Source organism: Atta cephalotes (genome assembly GCF_000143395.1).
Source record: "Atta cephalotes unplaced genomic scaffold scaffold00034, whole genome shotgun sequence".
Classification (NCBI taxonomy): Eukaryota; Metazoa; Arthropoda; class Insecta; order Hymenoptera; family Formicidae; genus Atta; species Atta cephalotes.
In genome coordinates this window covers 1,244,524-1,270,714 of record NW_012130098.1, presented here as the reverse complement: position 1 = coordinate 1,270,714, position 26,191 = coordinate 1,244,524, and the positions used below count along the sequence as shown (strand labels likewise).

Below are 26,191 nucleotides of genomic sequence, written 5' to 3'. Positions count from 1 at the left end.
TTTCTATGTATATATATATATATATATATATATATATGTGTGTGTGTATATGTGTGTGTAACATTCATTTTTATATTGGAATTTTCAATTTCAGTCACATTTTATAGAGACTCTGATATATTCTTAATGACATTTAATTTTATTAAAAAGACGGTTTCAAGCTCGCAACTCTGTATCTTCTCCACTCAATTCGAGCTTTTGAACGTGACTGGAGTATTTTATCGTGCAATTTTAATAAATGGTCGATTTAGAACGCCCAAGAGGCCGCTAAGAACTTTCAAATTCGATTACTTCTGCAGATTCACGACAATAGAAAATTACCTCTGCGGCCGAAATGCGTGTCATGTCACGCTATAATAATCTTTTAGAACAATCAAATGCACACCCATGCTCTCTGCATTTAATTGCTTGTCTCGCATAATAATTTCGCGCTGAATCGTAGTTTACGAACATCATTTTAGTATTCCCTCTCGCGTTTCTTACACATATTGCATAAGTAGAAGTAGCAAATATAGAAATATATATCAAATTTGTGCTATCAATATATGCTAGAAATTATTGTATAACAAATAATTATATTATTATTTACATTTATAAAATAATATTTATTTATAATTACTCTTTTAGATCTGCAATATTAAAAATACTGTGAATTGAAACCCAACATATATGAACTTAACTAATCTCAGATACGTATATGTGATATATACATTTTATACAATGTATATGCAAATCCTTCCAGGCTATTGTTCAAGCGGAAAGTCTCGATGAAAACTTCACTCTAGGATTGGCCGTACTACTAGCTGGAGATTTTGCGATGTTACCACCCGACACAAAATTAAATAAAGTCGCACCACCAGGATGGTTAAGCAGCGGTAAAAGCAAAAGTTTGCTGGGTCTACCGACTAGTTTCATGCTGTACCTGCGACTCCGATTCTTTCTACCATCTCTTCGTGGTACCAGGTTAGTTTGAACTAAAAATGGCACGATATATGACTCGATTAACGTTCGTATCATTTTCAGGAGTTGGATATCGAAACATTTGCTATATCTGCAAATAAGGCGATGTATACTGGAACAACAGCTGGTATGCCCATATTCCGAATTAATCAATTTGACGGGCCTCGCACTTCAAGCTGAATTCGGGAATTACAACGCCAATGTGAGTTAACCAGTGATTTATGTAATGCACGCTATTTGAAATGAAATTACCGTCACGAAACAATTAAATGTTACAAAATAACTATTAAGTTTCAAATAATTAGGTAAAATTATGTAAAATGAAAAATTGTGACATAGATAGAAAATATTTGTGATTCTGTAAAGAATCTACGTTTCTTACATGAAATACGATTAATTTTTACTTTACAATTATAAAGTTTAAGAATTTTCATATATATGAATCCAATGATGGTCAAATTCAAAGATTTCGATGTTAAAGACTTCCTTGTTGAATTTTAATAAGTAAAACTTAAGTAAGATCGGTTAAAAAAAAACAAATAATTTCAGAATTAACATCTTCTATTCCACCTATCAATACTTCTTGAATTAAATGTATTATACTTCTTGAATTAAATGTATATATCTATATTATACTATAATATATAATATATACATATAACAATACTATATAATTTCCACTGTGTGTAAATTCAATTATTAAATTATATTCAATTAGCGATACCAGAGATCAATAGTTGTATAATTCCCAAGCTTAAGTAAATAGTTGATTGTTAGAGATATTATTCTGATCTATTATGAGAGAGTTAATAACAATTCTGACATAATCCGTACTTATAAATTAATTTGTCTGTTTCACATCAGAGCTATTGTATATTCCACAGGAGCATGGCTGTGGAGATTACTTCCTCCTCGAGCACTACGTGCCGGAGTCTTTGATATTGAACGCGGACCGGCATCAATCGCAACCCTGCGTCGACGCCGATACACTTCGGGCGCAGCTACATCGCGCTCACCGCGACCGCCGTGGCTTGGACTCGAACAAAGCCGAGGAGATGTTCATAACTCACGCGCAGTCCCTGCCGGATTACGGTTCGCACTACTACATTGCCACAGTAGACTCGAAGGAGTTAGAGAAACTGATGATGCGGCAGAGAAAGGGGAAAAGCATCGTGTCCGACAACCGCGATGTCGTGTCGTCGCTCGACGGTGCAGGAAATCATCGTAAGGAGAAACCTGTCCGGGATATCTGCTCCACCTATGGCAGAATTGGAATTTCGCGGTTAAACTCCCGCGAAAATATGCCGACGATACCCTATTCGGACGAGCACGTGAAGAACGCAGATTTATGTCGCGACGAAACACGCAATAACAACAATAAAAATAACAATAATAATATTAATAGTGTTAACAATAATAACAGCAAAAATAGTAAAAGCAGCAAGAAAAAAACAGAGAGCAACGTGTGGCTAGCGATACATTCTCAAGGATTGAAGTTGCTGGAGCGAGGGGGCGAACCAAGGGAAAGAACGGAATTGGCTCATTTTCAGTGGCGAGATGTGCAGACATTGAGTTACAGCAAGAGTTGTCTGGTGGTATACAGCAAGCTGAATGGGAAACGTTGCAAGTTCAAACTACGGATGGATCATCGAAAGTAAGTTTGCTCTAATTTCGAAGATCGATCGAACGAACAGTTTTAAATGGAACGTCGACGAATACTTCGAAAATATATATCGAGTACTTCCTTTATCGCTTACAATAACGACGTTTACATAAAGAATCTTTCTATTTTCTAGAAGTTACTTCGCCTTTAAGCTCACGTCCCTGCATCATCAGTTCTTCCTCAGACTTCGTTCGGAGCTCACGTCACTTCAAGGCCTCGCTAAAGGTACACGCTTTCCTACCGATTAAGCTTGCTGAAATGTTTAGAACTTTCCACGAAAGTTTCAAGATAAGAAACTAGCTAAATTGTAACACTTTATCGCAAGGATATTGATCTTCTTTTTTTATGGAAATCTTAAAATGTAAATATCGCGAACAATTGAATCAAAATTTTCAGCGATTATACGGACAGAGATCTTTAAAAATTTTTTTTAATTTAATATTTTAATTGTTGCTATAATTTCTTGATTTATCGTATTTTTCCAATTTTTGTCCAATTTTTGTCCAATTTTTTAAATTTTCAAAGTACAATTAATGTGCCCTCTAAAATTTTTAAAGTGACTTAAAGTCACTCTTAAAGATTGAAAATTGAACTACTCTTTTTCAAGACTGGCTCAATTTTTATTCTTTAGATTCCACTCCAAAGAATTTTTGTAAAATGTTATTTTCTTGAAACATTTATATAAAGATATCTAGAAAAAAAATCAATTTACATCATGTTTTAGAATTTGGAGTACCCCTGAGTATGGAAGTAAAACACCATACTACACCATTAAAACCCAAGAGTCTCGATGGTAAAACTAAGATAACAATCGCGAACGTGGTTAAAGTACAGCAGAGAATAAATTATCCAATGCAACTAGAGGAATACCAAAATAAGGAGAATGAAAATCCTCAGAAAGACCCAATTGTAGTGACGGCAACGTCGAAGGACGCTGGTCGCGAACCTGTCTTTTATTCATCTGAAGAAGATGCTCTTTATGCACAAGTAAACGTGCGATTAGAACCAGAAGGTCAATCGCGAGACACAGAGGATGAATCGGAGAGAGGTTTAATGACACCGCACAAGATCTTGTTGGAATCCAAAGAAACAAAATCGGAGCATGACAAACTCTACGGCTGCCCTGGTTTAGACAGCGAGACTGAAACCGAATGTACATATTCGCTCCCAAAAGTTATGTCAAACAACATTAACCAGCTAGATAAATCTAACAATCCTGAAGAACTATACGCCGCCATTAATAAAGTTCGTCTATCAGGAAAGAAGGAGTTTCCTGTTCCCGACGAAGTTTGGAATGTATCAGACATTAAAAAAACATTGCAAAAGGTAGTATATATCAATTATATTTATTCATTACATTTTAAGATCCATATTCAAAACATGCTAACGATGTTAGCGTGAATTTAGTATACATTTATGTTACATGTTAGAAATAAAAGCAAGCATTTATCGATAAAAGCATATTCCGAATATTCAACATATTCCTAACTATTTAAATAAAAGAAAATGTAACAAGATATTAGAGATTGATATTAGAGAAATAAAATATATATAGTCGGCTAATTAAAGTACAGCGCGGTACTTCGTGCGCAAAGTATCATATATATACTTCAGTTAAACAATAAAATTGAATTCGACTACATTTCGAGTTATCCTCAACGAAAATTTCTTTAAATCGCTTTATAACGCTTTCAGATAAAGTTGTTCAATGCTATTTCTTAATCTTTCACACTAATTGGAACTTCAGATGAATATCGTTTCAAAATAGATAGCCCAACCAAAAGCGTAAGAATAAGAATTTTTTCAGAAATAAAATAAATAAAAAACTGCATTGTATTGGATAAGAAATAAAATTGAAAGTGGAATTTTTCAGAAATGAAATTGTTACTTTCTAACTTTCGATTCGCTTATAATTTTATTTTTTTATTTATCAAACATGACTGTGTTTTATATTTTATTTCTGAAAAAGAATTTGTACTGTTACGCTCTTGGACTATCCATTTGACCTTTTGATGGTCTTTACCCGAAATTTCAATCAATATAAAAGATTAGGAATTATATTGAAGTAGCGTTCTATCTCTTTAAAAGAGTGGAATCGAAAGAAATTTCACTGAAAATGATTCGAAATGTAGCTGAAACTACTAATCCTGAGACTTACTTAAATATAAAATATGTATGCAGCTTTACGCACGAAGGATCATGCCGTACTCTCATTAATTGTAAATTTTATTGTAAATTTTCTCTTTATTGTAAATTTTATTATTGTTTACTATTCTCTCATTACTTATTAATATTCGAATCTACTATGAAACTTTCAATCTAATTATTTTCTAGATATTTATTTATTATTTCTCTATTAATAAGGCAATATTATCATTTTAGATGAAAGCATCTAGCTTACCGAATTATGGTGCATCGAAGCAGTCGAGTGGTCTTCGTACACCTAGCTTGCCGCGTCGATTGGGTGTGAAAATGGGTACGCGAGCGATTTACAGCAGTTTAGTTCAGAAAGATACCGCGCTTACCGACGATACGGAATCACTGTCTCTAAAATCCGATACCGAATCGTCTATTCAATCGCTATCAGCACGATCTACCGAATCACCCATGCCGGAAGCATACGTGTTGAGTAAGTAATAATATATTTTTCATAAGAATTTCTTTTATACAAATAATTATAATAATTAATGATTATAAAAATAATTTTAATTGTGTTTATATAATTAAAAAATTATTTCTAACATTGTGATTAAATATTTATAGCAAGTTCTATAAGTCCAAAACATGGGTCATTTTGATACAAAAATATTCTTATGAATTCTTGAAACTTTCAAAAACACTCTATATAATAAATTTATTTAAATAAATTAAATATTTGATTAGCTAATTCTCATTGTTGTTTATAAACAATTTTTACATTTTATTTACATTTATTATAGCATTATTTACATTTATTATAAATATCACTGTTGAGATAAAAGTTTTATAATAAAATTCACGATTATTTTTTACCTTTATAGATGCTGATATACGAACTGACGACGAAACTTTCCGGATTCCTGAAGACGAATCGATGTCTGCATCTTTAATGGCTCGTTTAGAAGAGCTGTCATTCGCCGAAGAACGAATTTTGCATACGATCAAATTGGAACGCGGCCATGGTGGTAGTATAGGTTTGCAAGTAATGGAGGGTAATGACGGTGGCGTTTATGTTCAAGCAGTTTCCGTTGGAGGATCAGCCGATATGGCCGGAAACGTAAATAAAGGTTCGGAAAATGTTTATGTTACTTCAAGATAAAAGCATCTATCTGACTCGCAATCGAGATTATAGTTAAAATGAACTGCAATGCATCATTGCAGTTAACTACAATGATAACGAATGGATAAATTGAAAAAAGACAATATAATGAGATAAATAAATAGACTTAAATTAGAAAGTAACACAAATAGATGCAAATTTAATTAGATGTACAAAATTAAAATATCGTGAATTACTTTTCTCGACAGGTGACCGGATTGTAGCAATAAATGGACAGAATCTGCTGAACCTTCGCTATGAAGATGCTCTGAAGATGCTACAGAGCTCGTCTGAAACGGTTGAGTTGGTTCTTTCGCAGCCTGCTATTCGAAAAAGTGTGGAATCGAGAAACGATCAAAACCAGGGCTCTGTAGAGAACAATTACTTACAGTGAGTATTTCAGATATAATTGATTTAATAATTTACTAAAAAAAAAAAACTGTAAATCTGTCTCGCAAAAAATTTATTTAACGAATAATTCGGATAAATTATGCGTAGACTGCAGCAGCAGTATTAGTTGCTTGTTCCTCTCGATTTAATAAATTAATATAACGGATTAATCATTTTTATTCCACACAAAAAAATTTTGCTCCGTAGATTTAACTCTTTTATTCTCTATCTCGTTCGCAGTGATATCAAATTCGATGTGTCATCGGAAGCGGAAACGTCCAGCATGATGAACAAGTGGATCGTTCAGAAAACTACGGATGTAGCGTCGGTGCAGAACACTTCAAGCGCATATAGTAGTGCCGCATCCAGCGCTATGGGCAATCACAATAATACCAACAGCCTGTACATGACTGATCTCGTTGACAATAACGCACTAAAATCTGCCAGCATGCTGCTATCTATAGAAGATTTCGACATCAGTAGGACAAGTCGCCAAGTTTTTATTTAGGTAAGTGATATATCTATATACTCGCGTATTTATATATAAATTTTTGTCGACAAAAATCTTTCAACGAGTTATTACATTTTTTATTGTTATTGATTGCATATGACGGAATCTCATAGAAAATTCTATTTGCGAAAAGACTATTATCTCCACTATGCCATACATGTTGTATCGAACATACGGTAGCTTCGAGTGTAATCGAATTGTTGTTATCCGCTTAGCGAAACCCTTGTCAGAGTTACTAAAGTTCGTAACTTTTCGCTACTCTTGGTCATTTAAATTAAAAAATATTGAGAAAAGACTGCAAAAATAAGAATAATCCTTTTACTATTCAGCAAATCTAATTTTATAATTTTACAAAATAAAGTAGAATATTTGTAAAGTAGAATATTTGTTGATTAAATCTGTCTCTTTAAATTGTTTAAGTAAAGTACCTATAACATATGCTTTCATACATACTTTTTATAAAATATACAATATATATACAATATATCACATACTTTTTATATAATGTAATAACAACCTATTTTATACATTATATTGCAATAAAATATATTTGAATTTTTCAAGTAACATTACGTAATGTTTTCATGTCCTTGATTTTAATTACATCTAGCATGAATTTAAAACTTGGGAATTATATATAAGCATTGGTATTGACCGTGTCCTAGGAAGGGGAAATGTGTGTGTCATTTCTAAGGAATCATCTTTAGTATGTCTCGAACAGTCTGCCGTCGTGGTTATCTTCTCGTGTTTAACTTTTAGATTTAACAGTTCGTTCGCTATAAGCATATATTCATCATTTGTATTATGTACAATTGTAAGAGTAACAAATGTAACAGTAATGTCATAAATAATGTATCATTTTCGAATTCTATTGAAATCTCTCATTTTTCAAAATCTTCTGTCGAAATTGAAGAATCTTTCTCTAAAATCCCAAATCTTTTTCTATGGCAGATAATGGAAATTCAACTGAACCACCTGTGCCACCGCGACGAACGAAACGTAAAATCAAGATTGCACCGATCGAATCGTCGGTGGCGAGCAATGGTGCAACGAAAACCACGAACGACATCGCGATATCTCAGCAAAAACGTCCACCGCCGCCGCTTCTACTAGAAAAATGTCGACGAAACAATTCTGGATATGTCGAAACTCAGCCGCAATGCGACACTTCGGCAACCTGTCCAAGAGCCGACACAGAACAACATCATCGCGAGAATCGCGTCACTGCGTCGAAGATGATCGAAGTAAAGCGTTGCGATAATACGACATCCATAAGAGACAACTTGACATCAAGCAACAGCGCAAATGATGATCCAATTCCAAAATCAATCATATCGAAATCATCTTCTCGCAATGTCGCGTCATCTAAACAGAAGGCATTCGATAAATATCCACCGCTCTTTTTCACTTTGCACGATTTCGAAAATGTAGTGTCCGATACATGGAACAGAAATGTAAGTCCTAAGAACTCGCAAAATTTACACGAGAAAGAATCGACAAAAGCGCACATATTAGATGATAACAGTGACGTTTGTTTTCGTGTGACAACGACGAATCTTCCATTCGAAAAGTATCTAGACAAATGGAAAGATTCATTTGACAATGACTTCGCTCGGAAATTTAATGAGTGCCGATTCGAAAGTAGCATGAACAAAAACGAAGTAAGTGATAAGAGATCGTTTGATTATAATAATGTTTTCGATAATAATGACGAATCGAAATGTCGTGTAGGTACGAAAATACGATTCATGATTGAATCACCAAGTTCTTCTCTATCCAAACGCGATTCTAATGTAAAAATTAGTGTGCCGTGTGACAATTCGCAGAGTCACGAATCCATTCTCAACAATGAACAAGCCAGCGAACAAAGCGCCGTTTCTTCCGTGAAACTGACTGAAATCCGAGAGGAATTCGCAGATGTAAAAGATTGGTGCGACAATGCACGAGATAAATCATACACGTCGAGTGTCGACAAAAGAAATTCCGCGAAAACGGGAAAGGACGATCCTTTTATAATGGAGGTAAACGAGGTTGACGTGAAATTAAAGGCGATTCCGCAAATGTATTGTAATGATAGAAATAATGATGTTAATTGCGAGAAAATTCGGGAGGAAGATTTCGATTTGATACCTCGGAACGTGCAAGCTAGCGAGGAGATTTTCCAATCTGAGAAAGAAAACATAATAACGGGGAAAACTACTGCAAGCGATGTAAAACAGATGGATCGAAGTAATACTTCTTCAGGAGTCGTGAACGTGATAGATAACAGTTTAGAAATAGCCAACAGAATTGAAAAAGAGACAAAAATAACATATCGAGAAGAGAAAATGTTTTTGAAAAAAAGTAGCAATGACATCAAAGGGAAGTGTGTTGCCAAGAATGAAAAATTATTGTTCAATGAGTCATCCCAAAACGAACATGATGACAATGGTGAATCAAGCAAGAACATTTCCACTGATAATCTTATAAACAAGTCGGATAAAATCGAACAAACTCGATTACTTGAAGAGAATAAGAAAAAAAGTAATTTTTCCGAGAATAACCATGATACAGTTTTGCCATCGAAAGATATTTTCGCGAAGAGTGTTCCCGTGAAAGTTAAGCGAAATTCTTTTTTGGAAATTATGTTATCTGATGATTCAACAGATATCTCAATGAATTATGCGGCAATTTCTGTAACTTCAAGCATGGATAAAGAATTAAGCACGACTAATAAATCACCAAATCAAATCCGGAAATTAAATGCAGATTTTACGATGGAAAACGAACATTCGCGTGATTTCTGTAATGCGACAAAAATGGATACGAAGAAGCAAAACATTTTTAACAACTCCAACGAAATGGAAGAAAAGATTGTCAAGATTTTGAATGTAAAATCAATGCAATCAGAAAATAAAAGTGTCAGAGATGTAAAAAATGACGTGTTGAATGAGCTTCTTTGCAATTTTAATAATATAAAATTAAAAATAGTGAGTCCCGAAAATAAAAAATTAGCAACAAAGATAGATGAGAAGATATCATGCCGGATCAATAGTAGAATTTCCAAAGAAAAAGAGAACACATCTAAATCATTTGAAAAATCTCAAAACGAGATTTGCAGCGTTCTTTTAAATACGAAAATTACTAATATAAATAACGATACACCAACCGTTGAGAAAATGATAAAAGAAGAAAATATTATGAAAATAAATATCGAGGAAAAGCCTCAAAATCTCAAAAATGACATTCCAACGATTAGTGAAAAAATTATAAAAAATGAAAATATTGAGATTAAAAATCATAATAAATCCTGCGATATCAAACATAAAGTTGCAAACATAAAAGATAACTCCAAAATGATGATCAGCAATAATTCTTTGAATATTAAATCAGAAAAGATCAATATAAAGACAAACATTAAGAAAACATCGGAACCCACAAAAAATACGGTTGAGAATGCCAATCGAGAGCTTAAAAAATTACGAGATATTCATATTCCTAAGACGATACTTAAGAAAACTAATATTGAGCGCGAGCGACATAAAGAGAACGAATCCCAAAAGAGAATTCCCATTGGAGCACCTACGACGATGAACAAGATTTTCGACAGTAGAGAATTGAAGGCGATCGCAGATGCATCGCGCAAGAACAATCTGGAAAACGACAGGAAGCGCGAAAGAGCTTCGAGAGAGATTCATACTCGCGGTAAAGAAAAGACTGACGAAGATCGAAGAAGGATCACGAATCGGTCGGCATTAGTATTAGTAGAGGATACGATGAGTAGCGGCGATAAGTGTGCCATAGCTAAGAAAATTACTTCCGTAAATCCTTATAATAATAATGACAATAACAGGGCCGTAACACCCGTAGCTAACGTAAGTAACGACCAATCGTTTCGCGACGTTGTAACGATAACCCCGGGTAAAGTTAGGAGTTTTGTTAAGTATTACGAGATTCGGTGCGACGCGACGACCGTCGAGAAACATTCTAAAATTAACGATAGGGAGAAAGTAGCTAGGCGTAAGTTCATGAAAAGCCAAGCGGTGCCCCTTGCTGCGAGAAACTTGCAGCGGCCGGAAGTAATAACGAAGAAAAAGGAAATGAAAGACGGAGGCAGGAGTGTTAAATCAAATGATTGCAACCTTCCCGGAACGTCTAACAAAACTCAACCTTCGACGTTTGTCCCGAGAAATTCTTTTCACAATCCAATTTATAAAACAATAAAAATAGGATCGAAAATGGAGGAGTATGAAAAGAATGGCTCGCACATATTCGATAAGGAGACACGTGCGCCGTTCACTAAGACCGCGAAAAAATCGGTACATTTCCTGGGCGGCTACACCGTAATTCATTCAGAAAATTTTGGCAAAGACGAATCCGCGAGGATCATTGTAGATTCCGATACAAATACAAACTTGAAAAAGAGGAGAGCTCCTGGAATACCGCTCTTGCAGGATTTTAATGATCAGAAGCTTGTCCGCGAAATCGCAAAATCGGAGAAACCGTTGTACGTCGGAGAAGGTACTCTCCGAAAAGCCGTGACTCAGGTCAGTAGCGAAATTTAAGTTGTATTTTTTAATAAATCATTTCTAATAGTAATGACACTAGTTTAAAAAAAATATTTTTTCTAATTATTAAATCAGACAAAGTGTTTTTTATTCTGGATACAATGCCACGAAATTTCACCAGCACGTCAGATTTTCGAAACAAATGAGGTTTAATGTTTTCAGGTCTAATCCTTCGTCATATACATATATAACTTGGCTAAAAAGTAAAATACTGAAATTTAAAAAATATTTTATAGAGGAAATGAATACATTCGTGATTTCTGATTAGAATTTTAAGATAATGTTAACCTTTTTTATAAAAATAATGACAAAAAATTCATTTTTTTGCATATTAAATCTCAATTATTTCAAAAGCCTAACGTGTTGGGAAAATTTAGCTTGTGACAGCGTGTTTCAGCATTCAAAATTATAAGAGACATATTGTCTACTTCAATGTACTTGTTACTGTAAATTAGTTATTATACCGTTTACATTTTTTGTACTTCTCAATCACATATTACATTTTGTAAATCCTTCTAATTAGAAATTCTTGAATACATATTTTATTAAATACAATACTTTTATAATACTTTCTTAAATTTACTAAGCTTTAAATTAAAGTTTTATTGAAATAAATAAATAAAATTTAAATTAAAAAATAAATTCATATTATTATATCTGAAAAATAAATTGTTTGTTTTTTTCTTTTTCAGATACATGCAGTAACAGATCATGTGCAGAATTCAGGTATTAATCGTTTCGTTTTAAAACCAGAAACCCCACAGCTCGTATTTTACTGTACTATATAGATAACACACGTAGCCTTTACGAGTCGTCGTTGCTCCGAGTCTCAAAGAAATTGTACCGCGTGAATCCTTGCGTAAGCATTTTGATTTTCGCTACCAACCGAAGAATAGATTTTACGCTGCTTAATGTCTGCTAAAAAGTAATTTCTGCCTGTTAATGTGCACCGCGTGTACATAAGCTCTGCATACAGATTTAGATTTAAATTTTATCTCGAAGATAAAGTCCGATTTTTTTAATACAAAACATTAACACCTCTTTATTCTTTACATATCGCTATAAAACTCTAATTTTTTATTTATATCGTAAATTTATTATAAGAACTTTCAATCTTAAAGAGAAAGAATAGCATTGATGTATCTATTAAAACTATTTATTTAACTAAATAGTGTTTCAATAAGTGAAATACACTACATGCATAAATCCAATAAGCCGGTTACGCACATTCCGATAAAAGCAACGATTGGATTTGAATGACCAAATTTCCCGTGTGCTCCAAAAGGATTTGAGGACAACAATGAATCGCTCGGCAAACAGACCGCTATTCTAGTTCGAGTGCTTTAACTGCAATGTGATCTGGATATTCTCAGCCGTGAACGAATTTGGTCGATTTATGGAAAGATATTTACGCGATGGAAAGATATTTTCTTTTCCGCTAAGCAATTGTTCGGTCTATAACTCGTAAAATACTCTATATTTCTTCGACACAATTTCTTTTTTCTTTTTTAAATTTTATTTTGTAACCTAGTACGGAATTATTTTTAATATATTGGGGAAATTTTTATACGTGTATAAGATCCTTATTATTTTTATGATTATGTTAAAAAAATTAATTCAATGCTATAACAAAAGCAAATACAATAAATAATGGCTACATAGTAATAATAAAAGAAAGAATCTTAAAATTGTCTTGAACGTATACAATGTATACATTAGTCGCGTGTCGTAACATATAATATTGTTTTAACTAAATAATATTAAAAAATGGACTTTGTCTTATTGTTAGATGATGTATTCAAGATAAAATTGTGAGCATACTACTACTTGAGATTAAAAATGAAGAAAACTATTACGTGTAGAAGGAGCATGTGTACGATTATACAGAAACTAAAAATTCATCTCGCGTAGATCTATTCTTCCCTTGGGAGCTCCGTATATCGTTAGCTTTGAGCACTGTGAATATTTTAGATACATATTTCTAAGAGGATTGCTTGTAGCTCTGTTATTGTCGAGATCTTCCCTGTAAGTTTTCGACGACACGGTGTATCGGGAAAATCGCGCGTATCTCATTCCTCTAATTTACGTGGATAGAATAGCAGCGAAATCACTTGTTGCACTATTTATATTGCGCGCGTGTGTCTCGGCTCATTTAGTACAGACTGGTCCAGGCTAGGATTCAAGACTGGTTTCAGGATTAACTTAAGTCTGACATGACTAGATTTAATACACTTGCAAATACAAAGCGCCGCAAAAAGTAACTTTCGTTGACATCAGTTTAATATAAGCTGTACTATATTTCTTTTCTCTCTTTCTCTCTTTCTCTCTCTCTCTCTCTCTCAAGTTATTTAAATAAAATAATCATCATAGACTAAGAAATAATATGATTAATTTATAAAAACGCGCAATATTAAATGTTTCCTGCAATAACGAATATTTTATCTTATTAAAAACTAAACTATATAATAGAACTGATCCTCTTTTGAATTTGTTTTTTAATAAATTTGATATAACAATATTGTAATATAAACTACTTATTATGATTATGTAAAATCTTCTTTTATCAAGTACTTATCTGATCAGCTATACACACAATAAGGATTCAGAGCGTCACGAAAGTACTTTTTACGATGATGCTATAATCGTGATATAGTGATTTTCTTTAAAAAAAAAAACGTGCAATTTCACAATAAACGAGACGTAACGCGCCTATAATTATATAATTGTAGTTCTGTTGACTTATTGTAAGTATTATGATTTATTATACGGGCGAGTGCATCTGCATTATGCGAATTAAAAGTGACGTATCTCAGTTAGCCATACTAGAAAGAATGCTTATTGTACTATTTAGTATTATTATATGCATATACATATACTTGCTATGCGTATTATTATCATATATAACTACATGTAATAAATGTAAGTACATATTATTACAGTGATGATTCTGTAAAATGCTATGTGAGTAATCTCTCCGTTGAATATGTGTATTACGTACATTTTATAACGTTAATTGAAGTATAGATAAATTGATTTAAGTGCAGATTCCGTGTACGTGCATTTTGAAAAAAAATGCATTTTCTGTCTCGGAGAAAGCAACACATTTTTAGAACAGCGGTTCCTTTTTAACGACATTTTCATAGTACATCAGACAGTGATATACAATAACAATTAATTTTAATATAACGACTGAAGTTGATTATTTTAGTTTACATTGATAGCATCCTAAAGAGGAGGCTGCGCTTTAAATTATTTCTAATAAGTGAATTCAATATTTACAATAAATTTCTTTATTAGCAAATCGTGACAACTAAGATGTCACGTGCAGAGAATATCCTGTACATTCAATATCTAATGAAAAGAATTAGGATACTTGTTAGAAGTAACGTATAGAAAGAATAAAAATGATCATAAAAAAGAGTAATCTAGAACAATTTCATCGTTCTTTTCCCTGAATGCGTTTTTAGGTAGAGAAAGGACATTAATAGTATTTTATAATATATTTAGGAGAGATTTATATATAAATGATAAAAAAAACCACATATGCCAATTTTCATGCTTGGCTATACGTGGTAATGCAATTTGTTGTCGAACTACTACAACTCTCGTTTATATTCGTTCAGATAGATGTAATTTCCAGTACTGTACGTTTATATTTCCGCTGAATGCTAAAATAAATTATTATTTTTTATGCTGTATAAAAATTTTTCTATCATTCGCCGGTCCTATCATAAACTCATTGTTGCTTAAGATATAAAAAAAATTTACTCTTGTTATTCTTTCAGGACATAATATTTATAAACTTTATATTTTGTGTTATATTTTATTATTAATTTATAATTTTATTATTAATATTAAAAACAACTTTATTATTAAAAGTATATATTTCAAATTAATCCATTCGTATCTAATAAAATATGCATTTATATTATATCATAATTAAAAATAGCATAAAGATATATGTTCTTTCCTGCTAAAATCTGCATTTTGCTCAGAAATATATGCCTCAATGCAATACGGGTAAAAATAATCTCTGGAGATGACTAAGGTGACAATTTCTGGCAATTATATATCCTCTTGACTCATCCCTCTCAAGTTATATAAGCGTGCCGCTTAACGGCAGACTGCGGCTAATCGGTTAATAACACGCAATGAACTTTACCTCAACGCAAATATAGAGAGACATCGCGCAATTTCTATTCTATCTCTATTAATGTCAATCATCGATTTCTATGTACTCAAATCAAGATAAGGCGATCCGAATCGCAATTACACGAGACGAATTTGGTTCGATCAACGAGCACACAGATTTCCAAAAGAATGTATATGGCGTGTTTCCTTATCCGAATTTAGCGCGACGCGAGAACTCTCTACGATATCGAGGGCGCGTTGAGTAAAAATAAAGAGCCTGTTACGAGTAACCGAGCAACGCGTGAACCAGTTTGATGCGGTCACGGCATCGCGAATCAGCGTCGAGCATGCACGATCGTAAAAGGATACCAGCCAATTTTTTATTCATGATGCCTGACTTTGCACATTTCTCTATCGCTGAAATATATTCTTCGCTTCGCGAGAGCGATTCACTTCACGAAGAGACAGAGTACAGAGACACGCGCACCTGGAAGGATGTGCATTCCTCGGTTAAATATTCTTCGTTGTCGTATGTAAAATATGAAATGCAACTCGCGAATCGCAGAGAATACGCATACCTAAGAAGTATTATGCGAATCTGGAAATATTATGCTAATCCGAAACTTCGACTGAAGCGAACTCTGCTTACCAGAATTGCGTCACGTTGCACAATGTAAATTTGAAAAAAGTTTAAATATTTTTGAGTTAACGAGAGAACACAAAACTTTTATTCAGAGTGATTTCTGCTACAATGTCTAATTTTATGATAGCTGTTGTCATTGATTTTGATGTGTGTAAAAAAAAGAGACATGAAGAGTGTACAAAATTGACATAGTTAGGACAATCTAATCCTGTACACACTTGCGATAGATGTATGCATTTATGTTCGTCGACCCTGCCCACGATCGATCGTAAACAAATTTCTCGCGGGACATTGATCCATCCTTGAGGTGCATCCATCTTCGATCACAGTTGTTGGCTGACATCACCGTCTTGATCGATCTGCGTTTGGCAGCAAATGTATATACAAGGTGTCTCGAAATAACCATTTCTTTTATCTGAATTCTTATAAATTCTCGACTTTAATCAAAGTTAATTCGAAGTTATTATGTAAAAAGTAAGGTTTTTTAATTTGCACCGCAAAATTTCATCATTTATTTACAACATCATTTGTCAGTTATTAATTTCTCAACATTTTGACGCAAAACAAAATTCACTTGAATAATTATTCTCTAAATCTGAGTCAGTGGATAATCTACTGAAATAACATATTTGGTAATGAATTATCAGCATATCATATTACCACATTCAGCACTGGATAATCAGTGAAATTTATCAAAGAAAAGAAATTTGAGCAACATATAGTTAAAATACTAATATTTGCATGTTCTAGCACATTGTAATTCCAATCTTACAATACTATATACTATATACAATATATATTGAATGCGCTACATTTATACAGTGAAGCAAGATTAGGAATACCACATTTTATTCATTAATTAACAATGGCATATTGTGATCATTCTGAATCAGTGATTATCCACTGATTCAAATTTAGAGAGTAGAGTTTATAAATAAAAGAAATAACAAATACTGAAGCAAATCTAAGATTCGTATTAGAACGCAATATTATTAAGAATTTAAGCTGTTTGCATAAATATAGTTTCTAAACTGGTAAATTTAAAAAATTAATCTTACATTTATATATAGTTCCAGCAGAACGTATTTTTACAACGTATTTTTTATCTCACTGATTCATAGAATCACTTATAAATTATTTAACTTATTTCCATCTTTAAAAATAATATTTTTTTACAATATAAATATTGCTTAGTAACATAAGAACATTTACTTTATCTTCAGAATAATATAGTGAAGAATAATAGTGAAGAATAATAGATGCACAGTAATATGTACACAAGATATTAAATTTACATAATTATCTGCAAGAGTTAACAATGTCTGAATCCGCGCACACGCAAGAAAGCTTTACAATTCCTTTAAATAATATCGTTTAAGAGCTCCTTTGCAAAATTATATTTTTCATTACGGTTTCTTCTTAATAACTTTAATTCCTTTATATACCAAACAAAATTTGCGTTGGTTCACTAATACGAAACGAAATGAACGAAATACGATTCGGTTTGTCTGATACGCCCACGTATTCTAAATGCTCGTGCACGCACCTGTGCGCAAGCGACGAGAACAACACAAGCGAGTCTCCGCTGATATTCGTGACACGTCCCACGTGTCGGAATTCCTGCACCCTACCCGATAGATCCAGCGGGCTTTATTTTCGGATCGGTATGACGCCACCGAGCGCGTTTACAGTAGTGCCGCGCCGCGCAGCCCCGGATCCGCTTCTCACACTGTCGATTCCTCAGTGAGGTCCGCGGCTGTCTGCCGCTCGAGTCCACGCGACGATTAATCGATATTCCCGATCGACCGATCGAAAACGCCGAACGCGGGCAGAAGCGACGACCGTGAAGTCAGTGATTGATCGCGCGATTTCCGAACGAACAAACCAACTCGGCGAACGAGCTACAAAAAAAGTTCTTCTCACGTACAATTAAATGCGCTCGATTAAAAATATTTTCTACTCTCGAAACCTTTTATGCTCAATATTCCTCGAAAGTGCATGTGTTTTCAGGAGCATTGGAAAATTGAATCTGCGATTTTCACAGCAATGCACGACGTGCTGTCGGTTAACTGACGTTTGATCTTTTTGATTGACATAAAACGCTTGAAATAAGTATGTCTCATCTTTCGCATGTGTTATTACTGGAAAAAAAAAGTTAAAATTACCGACAAAAAAATTTTGTTAAGATTTGATTGAAGAATTACGCATCTCGCTTATATTTACATACACTGCCAAGACGTATGCACATAGATATTTAATGTTATCTGCTGCAATACAGATATACATAAACGCTCGCACGTGTGGTATCATTTCGCAAGTGCAGCGACTCGTCTTCTGCAAATTACGAGCGGTATGCAGGAACGCGCGAACGATGGATCTTCCACGAATCCACTCGCAACGTGAGACGTGACGCGAAACTGTGTGTATGTGTGTATATGCATCCCTCCTTCTTTCTCTGTCATCACCTCGACAAACTGCGAAGAAAGAAAGTTGACTCGAGTCCCCGTCGTCGCGAATTTGACAGGCTGCCAAGTCTGCGAGGTCGCGTTACATAACGTCATGTAACGCGCGCGAACTTGGACTACGCGCCCGCGAAAGCGAACGACCGGCAACCCATCGGTCTCGCGATCATCGTCGATCATGTGATCGCGCAGCGAATGCCATAACGCGAGAGCGCATACTATACTATATGCGGCTACTGTTCGCGGTCATACGAAAAACGGGACTGCAGTTTTATCGCTAAGCGAACGACGCGATGGTCGAACGCAAACAACTTTAAATCACGCGACACAGAAATCGAAAATTGTCTAAGCATGGACATCGTGTGAAGTGTACCTATATTTTCGTTATTAGAGTGTTACTATTAAACTTTTTTTATCCACTTCTTAATGTTATTAAATAACATACAAGATTACTTCTCAGAATGTAAAATATAATTTTTATTATATTTATTATAATAATATAAGATATTTTATATCATTTGCACTCTCTTCAGTAAAATTATTAATATTATTATTATATAAATCGCTTCTTCATTCTAAGACTAAAATCCATTAGACGAATGCGCGATTCGACGAAACGATTCAATAATCGACGATCTTTCTCAAATCCCCATAAAACTCATCGAGACAAGACAGGACCTGTTAAGAAGACCAGCGACGGCGAACCCGTTCGGAACGAGAAATTAATCGGGACGATCAGCGACCGGGCGAGCAAGCAGTTTTTCCGACAGATTATTCGAGCGAGAACGAGCAAAGAACCGGGACCATGAAGAACGCCCATCCGATCGTCAGCGCGACGACTTCCAGTCCGGTCGGTCCAGATTCCGCGGGGCTTGGCGAACCTGCGGAGCCGATTATTCGGTTAAAGCTGCAGAAACCGCTGCACTGGGAGTGGGAACTCACTACGTCCGCCGACGCGCTGCCCGTCATCCAGCTGTTGGACAAGGATGGCCGATTGCTAGTGGAGACCACCGGCCGAACAGCGCAACGGGCGAGAGGTTCCTTCAAGGAGGGCCTAAAGACTCATGAACAATATCCCGTCGATGAGTCTCGAAGCAGCTCGAAGAGCAAGGAACGAACATCCTCTCCATCGACATCTTCCGCCTCATTTATCGTGACGCCATTTCAGAGTAACCGCAATATCGACGGCTTCAGCAACAAATTCGGTACATGCAACTTTGCACCTCGGAAATCCCGAAGCGACGTTAATATTAAAGAAGGAGAAAGAGGTAAAAAGAAGGTAGAAGATAGAAATAAAGAAGGAAGAAGTAAAAAGAGACACTCGTCCACCGTGGAAGATCCGACGATGAAGGCAAAGCTCGAAAGAAACATCGAAGAAGCAGCGGGATTCAAGAGGTACTCCGCCGGGGATTATCTTCGACAGCAAATCGTGAACGATTTGCGTACACGTAATACGGTCGGGAGAACTCCAGATGAGATTGCCAAGGACAGATGCAGAAAGGTCAAGGCGTACCTAAGAAGTCAGAGCGAGTCTCTGCTGAGTTTAGTTCGCGAGGAAGAATACAGTGGAAATGAAACAAAGGATACTATTGAACAAAACGAGAAGAATTTCGGAAATCATAATTTGAAAAGGAGCAATACGATCAATTCCGAAGGTAAGAATTCATATGGAGAAAATAAGAAAGTGAAGTCATATCTGCGAACTCGAAACGCTTTAATTCCAACGGAGAATTTGACGAAGGAGAGTTCTAAACCGAATGAAGAAGATAGAATCATTCGCAAAATAAAGGATGACATGAATGAGGAGGAGCTGGTGAGAATCAGAGCGTTCCTACGCGAAAAGATACAGCGGCGGATGAATATGGAACAGGCGTGTTCAAGATTGGCTGTGCACACTGACGTTTCCGAACCAATCGAAAAAGCCGGAATCAGGAAAAGATACTCGGACTATAGTCACGAGGAAAATCAAAAGAGCTATAGGACGCGAAAAGTGCGCAGTGAGACGAGTATTTTGCGATTCAATCCCGAGGTGATCGAGAGAGAGAAACTAAAGTCCAACAGACAAACGGAGAAGGAGAAGCCAATGAACTATAGAAAATCCTCCGAGGACTCTCAGCTTCAAAGACAGTCACGTAACTATCGGCGCTCGAAGAGCGACGCTTTAGTCCAAGCTTTAGAACCGGAAAATCGATTGAAATCGCAGCTAAAGAGAGAGTCGTCGAGTCTGGACAGAAGGAAAGTCTATCGAAAAACCAAGAGCGACGTTTTGCTCGGACAAATGACGGCAATGGCGGCCAACGCAGACAGCTCTAAGGACCTCGCAAATCCCCTAAGACATATAAAGAGCCAGGAAAATGTGGAAAAGTCCTGGCGGGAATACAAAGAGCGGAAAAGGAATGAGAGACTTCGTCGCGAATCGGAAAGAGAAGTGCCTGAAGAGGACTTCATGAGCAAACCGAGATGGAAGGATCTGCAACGCGATCTCTGCTCCTCGCGCACTTGCAAGGTCTGCCAAAATTTGAGAAACTGCGTGAATCCATGTTACGATCGAAGTGAAAAGATTCGTCAGGAAAATGAAGAATTGTTGACAAAAAAAGGAGCTGTGGCGAAAATTTTCGAAGGCGATGCTTCATCGACGAATGGCAGTAGACCCGGCACCAGTTTGCAGGAAAATTACTTGCTTGTCGGGCAAAAGAAAACGAACGAGCCGATCGCCAAAATTCAAGTGAAAAATCACGGGAATGACGTTAGCAGCGTGTCTGCGTTAAATGTCAATTCTCCGGATTTCGGATACAATTCGATCCCTTCGAAGAACACTTTCAAGGACTATCGAGAGTTATACACACGCTCAAACGTGAAGAAGAGCGACACCTTCAAAATCGTCGATGGAAGTGAGGATCTAGAAGAACGCGCAAACGATTCTGATTCGAAGATAAACGACATCGACGGTTCCAACAGCGATTTCGGCTGTTTGAACGGCAAGACTTCCCTAATAAATAAATCGAACGAGGATATCACCAAGGATTATTTCAAGAGAGTTTATGAACTGCTGAAGAGGAGGCAAGATGAGATGAAGAAGCCAGCGAATGAAAATCACGAGTTTCTGGACTTCGATGACTCTTCGTCTTCGAATTATATTGAAGAAAAGAAGAAGTCTCGTCGCAGGAGAAAAGATGAAAGTTCACAAGGTAAGATATCTTATGCGAAATTTTAATATATAGTAATAATTATAATCAATAATTTTTAATTCTAAATTGATAAAATAATTTACATCACTTACCGCGTAGTTATATGTTTATTGATCATCGCCTGATTGTGCTGATCGATAACTAGCAAGTCCATTTGAATAATCATATTAAATGTAAACATGATAAATTATATGTAACGATTATTACATAATCTATACAAATAATGTTCAATAATCATTATGTGCAATGTGCAATCATCGATTTTAGCATTAAGTATATATCATGTTAAAATCTAATGATTTTTATTTTTATAATTTCTTATAAATTGTTTCATAATTCCTCAAGTTTCGATATATATTCAATTATAAGTAGAAATTAGATAAATCAAAAATAAATCAAAGAATAAAAAAATAAATCTATTTTCAGTTGAAACAAATCTTAATAATATTCATATGCAAAATTTTGCAAATACATTTTTCAGTTTTATAAACTACATCAATTTAGTTTATCTCAATCGCAAATTAAAGCTAAAATATTAATATCTCGAAATATCTTAGATTGATCATCACTTTAACAATGATGCTAATAAACATCCGAAAAATATGTTAAGTATACAGATGTAATATGAAGAATTTCGTAATAGGTATATGTTTCTATTAAAAAGTATAAATTAAAAAAAGCAATAAAGAAATGTGAAGTTTGCAAAGGAAAGCCTCGGATAAACGCAACTCGGAAAATACTGAAACTCAGACAAAACAGTAATTACTAGCGATGCCTAAGAACTTTAATTTATGTTGTCCATAATATACATAACCAACTCCCCCTAGAATGATATCCCCGTTCGATACCGCTTTCGTGCCGCTTGCTGATGTGAAAAGTTCTGTCATGAACGTACGCTCGTCTTTATTATATCTACCCGTATTTCATTGTGTTTCAAAAATTTAATATTCAAGTATCAAAGTATCAAAGTTTTCACATCTTATCAGGCTAACTTGCATGTTATCAAATCATTTAACAACAATTTTAATATAATACTTCATGCAAAAAAAATGAAAAAAAAATGTATATATTATTTCGTGTGATAAATAAGAATATATGTGAATACATGTGAAATATCTTTCGAATGCATATTTTATAATAATTTTTTGTTTGTTCTTATTTGATTTAACTCAACATCTAAATATCTCTCAAATTTAATGGCAGTTTAATTTTCCTCCTTTTGACATGATTTCACACAATGGTAAACTCTTTTCGCTTTCGTTGCATTTTCTTACAATTTTCAACTGTTTCCAACTGTTCGCCTCTGGTCTTCCAATATCCCGTTCTGTCGACCCTTCAAACTTTTCAAGAGATCTTCCCTTCTTTCGCGTCGATTCTCATTGGATAATTAAATTTACGTGAATAGGTATAGTAATTTTAGGACAAAATTGCGAGAAATATTGAGAAAACAAAATTCCTCATCATAATTATATTCATAAATTCGCATTTACATATGTTATGTGGAAAATATTCAGCTGAACTGTTCTAGCAAAAAAATGCTGAAAATAACTTCAGAACAGCACTTCTCAATTCGATTCAGAAAAAGTTTTGAATTTTTGATAATTTAAATGTCAGAGCTCTGTTATACGTTCGATGAAATTGACCAACGGTTAACTTGTATGAATTATAAAGCACGACTTCTGTTCTCGGGCAGTCGGATGAAAATCCAACCTCGACAGAAAAATACTGGGCAGACCTACGAGAGTCCCCGAAAACTCCTCTCGAGCATTGTCAATTCTCAGAAGCTTTACGCAAACTTCGAGAGTTTCGGCTTAAAGGCTTGGCGAGCCCTTCCCTTAGGGTTTGCAAAAATCACGAAGAAATCTCTCGCACACTCTGACCCGTTCACCTCTTTCGAGAGGTTACCCTGTTATTATAAGGAAAAAATAAGACGTGGATGTGATCTTTTGACCTACAGGCCGCTTTGAATTTCAATCTAAATATGGTGCAGCTGCTCCACCAGCGTTGTTCTCTCACGAGATAAATATTTCAATTTACGCTCACCTACAAGAGATGCAATTTATTATCTTTTATTGGAAGATTGCTATGCGAAGTTCTCACAATTATTCCTTCATCGCAAGCCTTCCGCCCACTTCGGCCGTTTGATAATCCCCAACGCATCAATTATGTTTCTGTGATAATATCGAAAATCTCACAATGTAAAAAGAGAGTATTTTTCTAATAAAATTATATAAAAATTGCAAATTCGCGTTTCTCAATATCAATAGACTCGATTAATTTCATTAATGTAAAAAATATGCGATATTAAAGTTAAAAATCTTGCCTAGAGGCCCATAGCGTAAATTACTGCATATACTTAATTTGATTATTAATTAATACATATTTAAACAGAGAACGAGAGAATTATCGTGTAAATTAATGACAATTGTACTGCTGCTATAGTTTAACACCAATCTGATATGTTAATAAACCAATAACACTCTGGAATGCAATTAATATAAATTACGTAACAAATTGAATAACCTTTTCCTGTTTCGGGAAAATTATTATGAATAGAAATTCCGATGTGTTGATTAAATAATCGCAGTAATCTCTGAACATTTGCATACATAACTAAAAAAAATTAGAAACGAGGAAACGTCCGGTGATCGTTAATTCAAGATAGAATTCCTGTTCTTCCTTCCGGCCACATGACGTCATAGGGCGATCCGCGCTCAGAGCGCGGGCAAAGCGGAAGTTAGCCCGCACATGGTGCTTCCTCTCGCAAGAAGCGCCGCAAGAAATGAGAATTCCCGAGCGAGAAATTTACAGCCGGTAGAACAAACGCGTTACGCCGGAAGTCACGTATGCCTGTTTCTGGAAATGCTCGTGGAGATTCGAGACGCTGACGATCGAACGCCGTGTTTCTGATCGTGCGCACATGATAACACGATCGTAATCTAGTAATTTATTAGTTTGAAAATTTATTGCATTAAAATATTATATCGTTATCCGCAAATATGTGTAAGCCAATCTTATCGGTCAATTTTAGTTTCGCTACAGTTTTTTAAATCTGTGTACGTAGTCATTTCTAATTATCATGAGTAACATTAATAATTTAATTTAACATTGATATAATGATATACTGTATATAATTGCAATTTAGTATTATAATAATATCGTGGTATTACTATAGAATATAAGAAGACAAAGTTGCTAATATGGGTCCCATCTAAATATTATTGTTATATAATTAACATCATCTCTTGCAAAAAGTTTTTAATTTGTTTTGAGACAGATATCAAAATTGTAAAATAATTGCCACCACTAGTATGATCTTTGATATATTACGATAATTGATATATTACGAGGTACATCAGAATTTTTTCATATTTAATTTTTAATATAATGTGGTTTAAAGTTTGTAAGTAATTAGTACCCTTAATTAATTATTATTAAAATGTTATTTTTCTATTTTGAGAAGATAAGCTTCACTAATTGTACTTTCGCTGGGACATAATTAAATGTAAATTTTGGCTTCTATGTATATTGGACTTTCTAATTAGGAATAATATAAGTTTCGAAATTTTTAATAAAAAACATTATCTAGCATTGTTTTTCGTTAAAAAAATCTTTGTAATTATAATAATATTTTAAAATAGTTTTAAAAAGTTTGTAAAGGAATCTATGAAGCGAAAAAGATAAACGCTTATGATAAATATTTACAAGGATAGGATTAAAAGTATTGTTAAAATAACATATTCATGAAAGGAAAATTATAATAATATTTCAAAATTTTCTATGAATTCAAGCTATTTGAATTTTATAGACTTGAAGAAACCAGATTTGTAAAAGTATAGTAAGAAGCCACTTCACCATCACATTCAGATAATTAATCATAATGTCTCTTCATCTAAATAATTTTTCCCATTTTGTGAACAGTCTTAATCATTTTAATTTGTGTTTTATATTAAATTTAAATTATAATAAATAATTGTTTGCTATATTCATTGATTTGAATAAACTAAAAATAAAACAGCATCCAAAAAAAAAATGAGAACCCACATCACTTTTTTTTCTAATAATTTTTTCAATCAACAAATTGCTCGCAGCGTATTTCCATCGGCATAGTTGCCCCGATAACCGCATATCGAAAATTGCTCTCATTATACGGGAATTTACTCGCACTCTCAATAGCTCTCGGGAGTTTGCAAACATCGAAAATTACTCACATCAATGACTCGCGCAAAATGGAAATGGTTGACGTTTTCGACAACTTGTGATGTACCTGCTATACGTGAATCGAGAATATAATAGTGGTCAAAAAATTCGCGAGAAGTTAATTGCGAGAGAGAATGAAAAAGAAAGAATAAGCGAGCCGTATAATTTTCAGGTAGCAGGATGACATGCAGATTTGTG

At 34.4% G+C, this 26,191-nt stretch overlaps 3 protein-coding genes across 3 annotated transcripts in view; all 3 read left to right on the top strand.

Annotated features, from left to right (window-relative positions):
• LOC105621569 overlaps positions 1 to 6,819 on the top strand; it is a 47,422-nt gene extending 40,603 nt beyond the window's left edge. The window contains exons 7-15 of the mRNA XM_012203040.1: positions 743 to 963; positions 1,024 to 1,162; positions 1,845 to 2,614; positions 2,757 to 2,848; positions 3,348 to 3,949; positions 5,006 to 5,252; positions 5,644 to 5,889; positions 6,131 to 6,311; positions 6,552 to 6,819. Of these exons, the coding sequence (XP_012058430.1) occupies positions 743 to 963; positions 1,024 to 1,162; positions 1,845 to 2,614; positions 2,757 to 2,848; positions 3,348 to 3,949; positions 5,006 to 5,252; positions 5,644 to 5,889; positions 6,131 to 6,311; positions 6,552 to 6,819 (2,766 nt within the window). The remainder of the gene's footprint in view (positions 1 to 742; positions 964 to 1,023; positions 1,163 to 1,844; positions 2,615 to 2,756; positions 2,849 to 3,347; positions 3,950 to 5,005; positions 5,253 to 5,643; positions 5,890 to 6,130; positions 6,312 to 6,551) is intronic.
• Positions 6,820 to 7,766: 947 nt separating this feature from the next.
• LOC105621568 (origin recognition complex subunit 1-like) lies at positions 7,767 to 12,157 on the top strand. The gene is made up of 3 exons (XM_012203039.1): positions 7,767 to 10,059; positions 10,195 to 11,348; positions 12,062 to 12,157. Exons 1-3 carry the CDS (start codon positions 7,767 to 7,769, stop codon positions 12,155 to 12,157), a joined length of 3,543 nt encoding a protein of 1,180 aa, XP_012058429.1.
• Positions 12,158 to 19,410: 7,253 nt separating this feature from the next.
• Positions 19,411 to 26,191, top strand: part of LOC105621513 — a 125,703-nt gene continuing 118,922 nt past the window's right edge. Inside the window, exon 1 of the mRNA XM_012202985.1 lies at positions 19,411 to 21,793. Coding sequence (XP_012058375.1) covers positions 19,411 to 21,793 — 2,383 coding nt within the window. The remainder of the gene's footprint in view (positions 21,794 to 26,191) is intronic.

What these genes read in the sequence shown, in the direction of transcription:
- LOC105621568 (XM_012203039.1), top strand. Translation starts at nt 7,767, where the DNA reads ATGGCAGATAATGGAAATTCAACTGAACCACCTGTGCCACCGCGACGA. An exon ending in AAATGACATTCCAACGATTA is followed by an intron (nt 10,060 to 10,194) that starts GTGAAAAAATTA and finishes ATATTAAATCAG; the next exon opens with AAAAGATCAATATAAAGACA. An exon ending in TCCGAAAAGCCGTGACTCAG is followed by an intron (nt 11,349 to 12,061) that starts GTCAGTAGCGAA and finishes TTTCTTTTTCAG; the next exon opens with ATACATGCAGTAACAGATCA.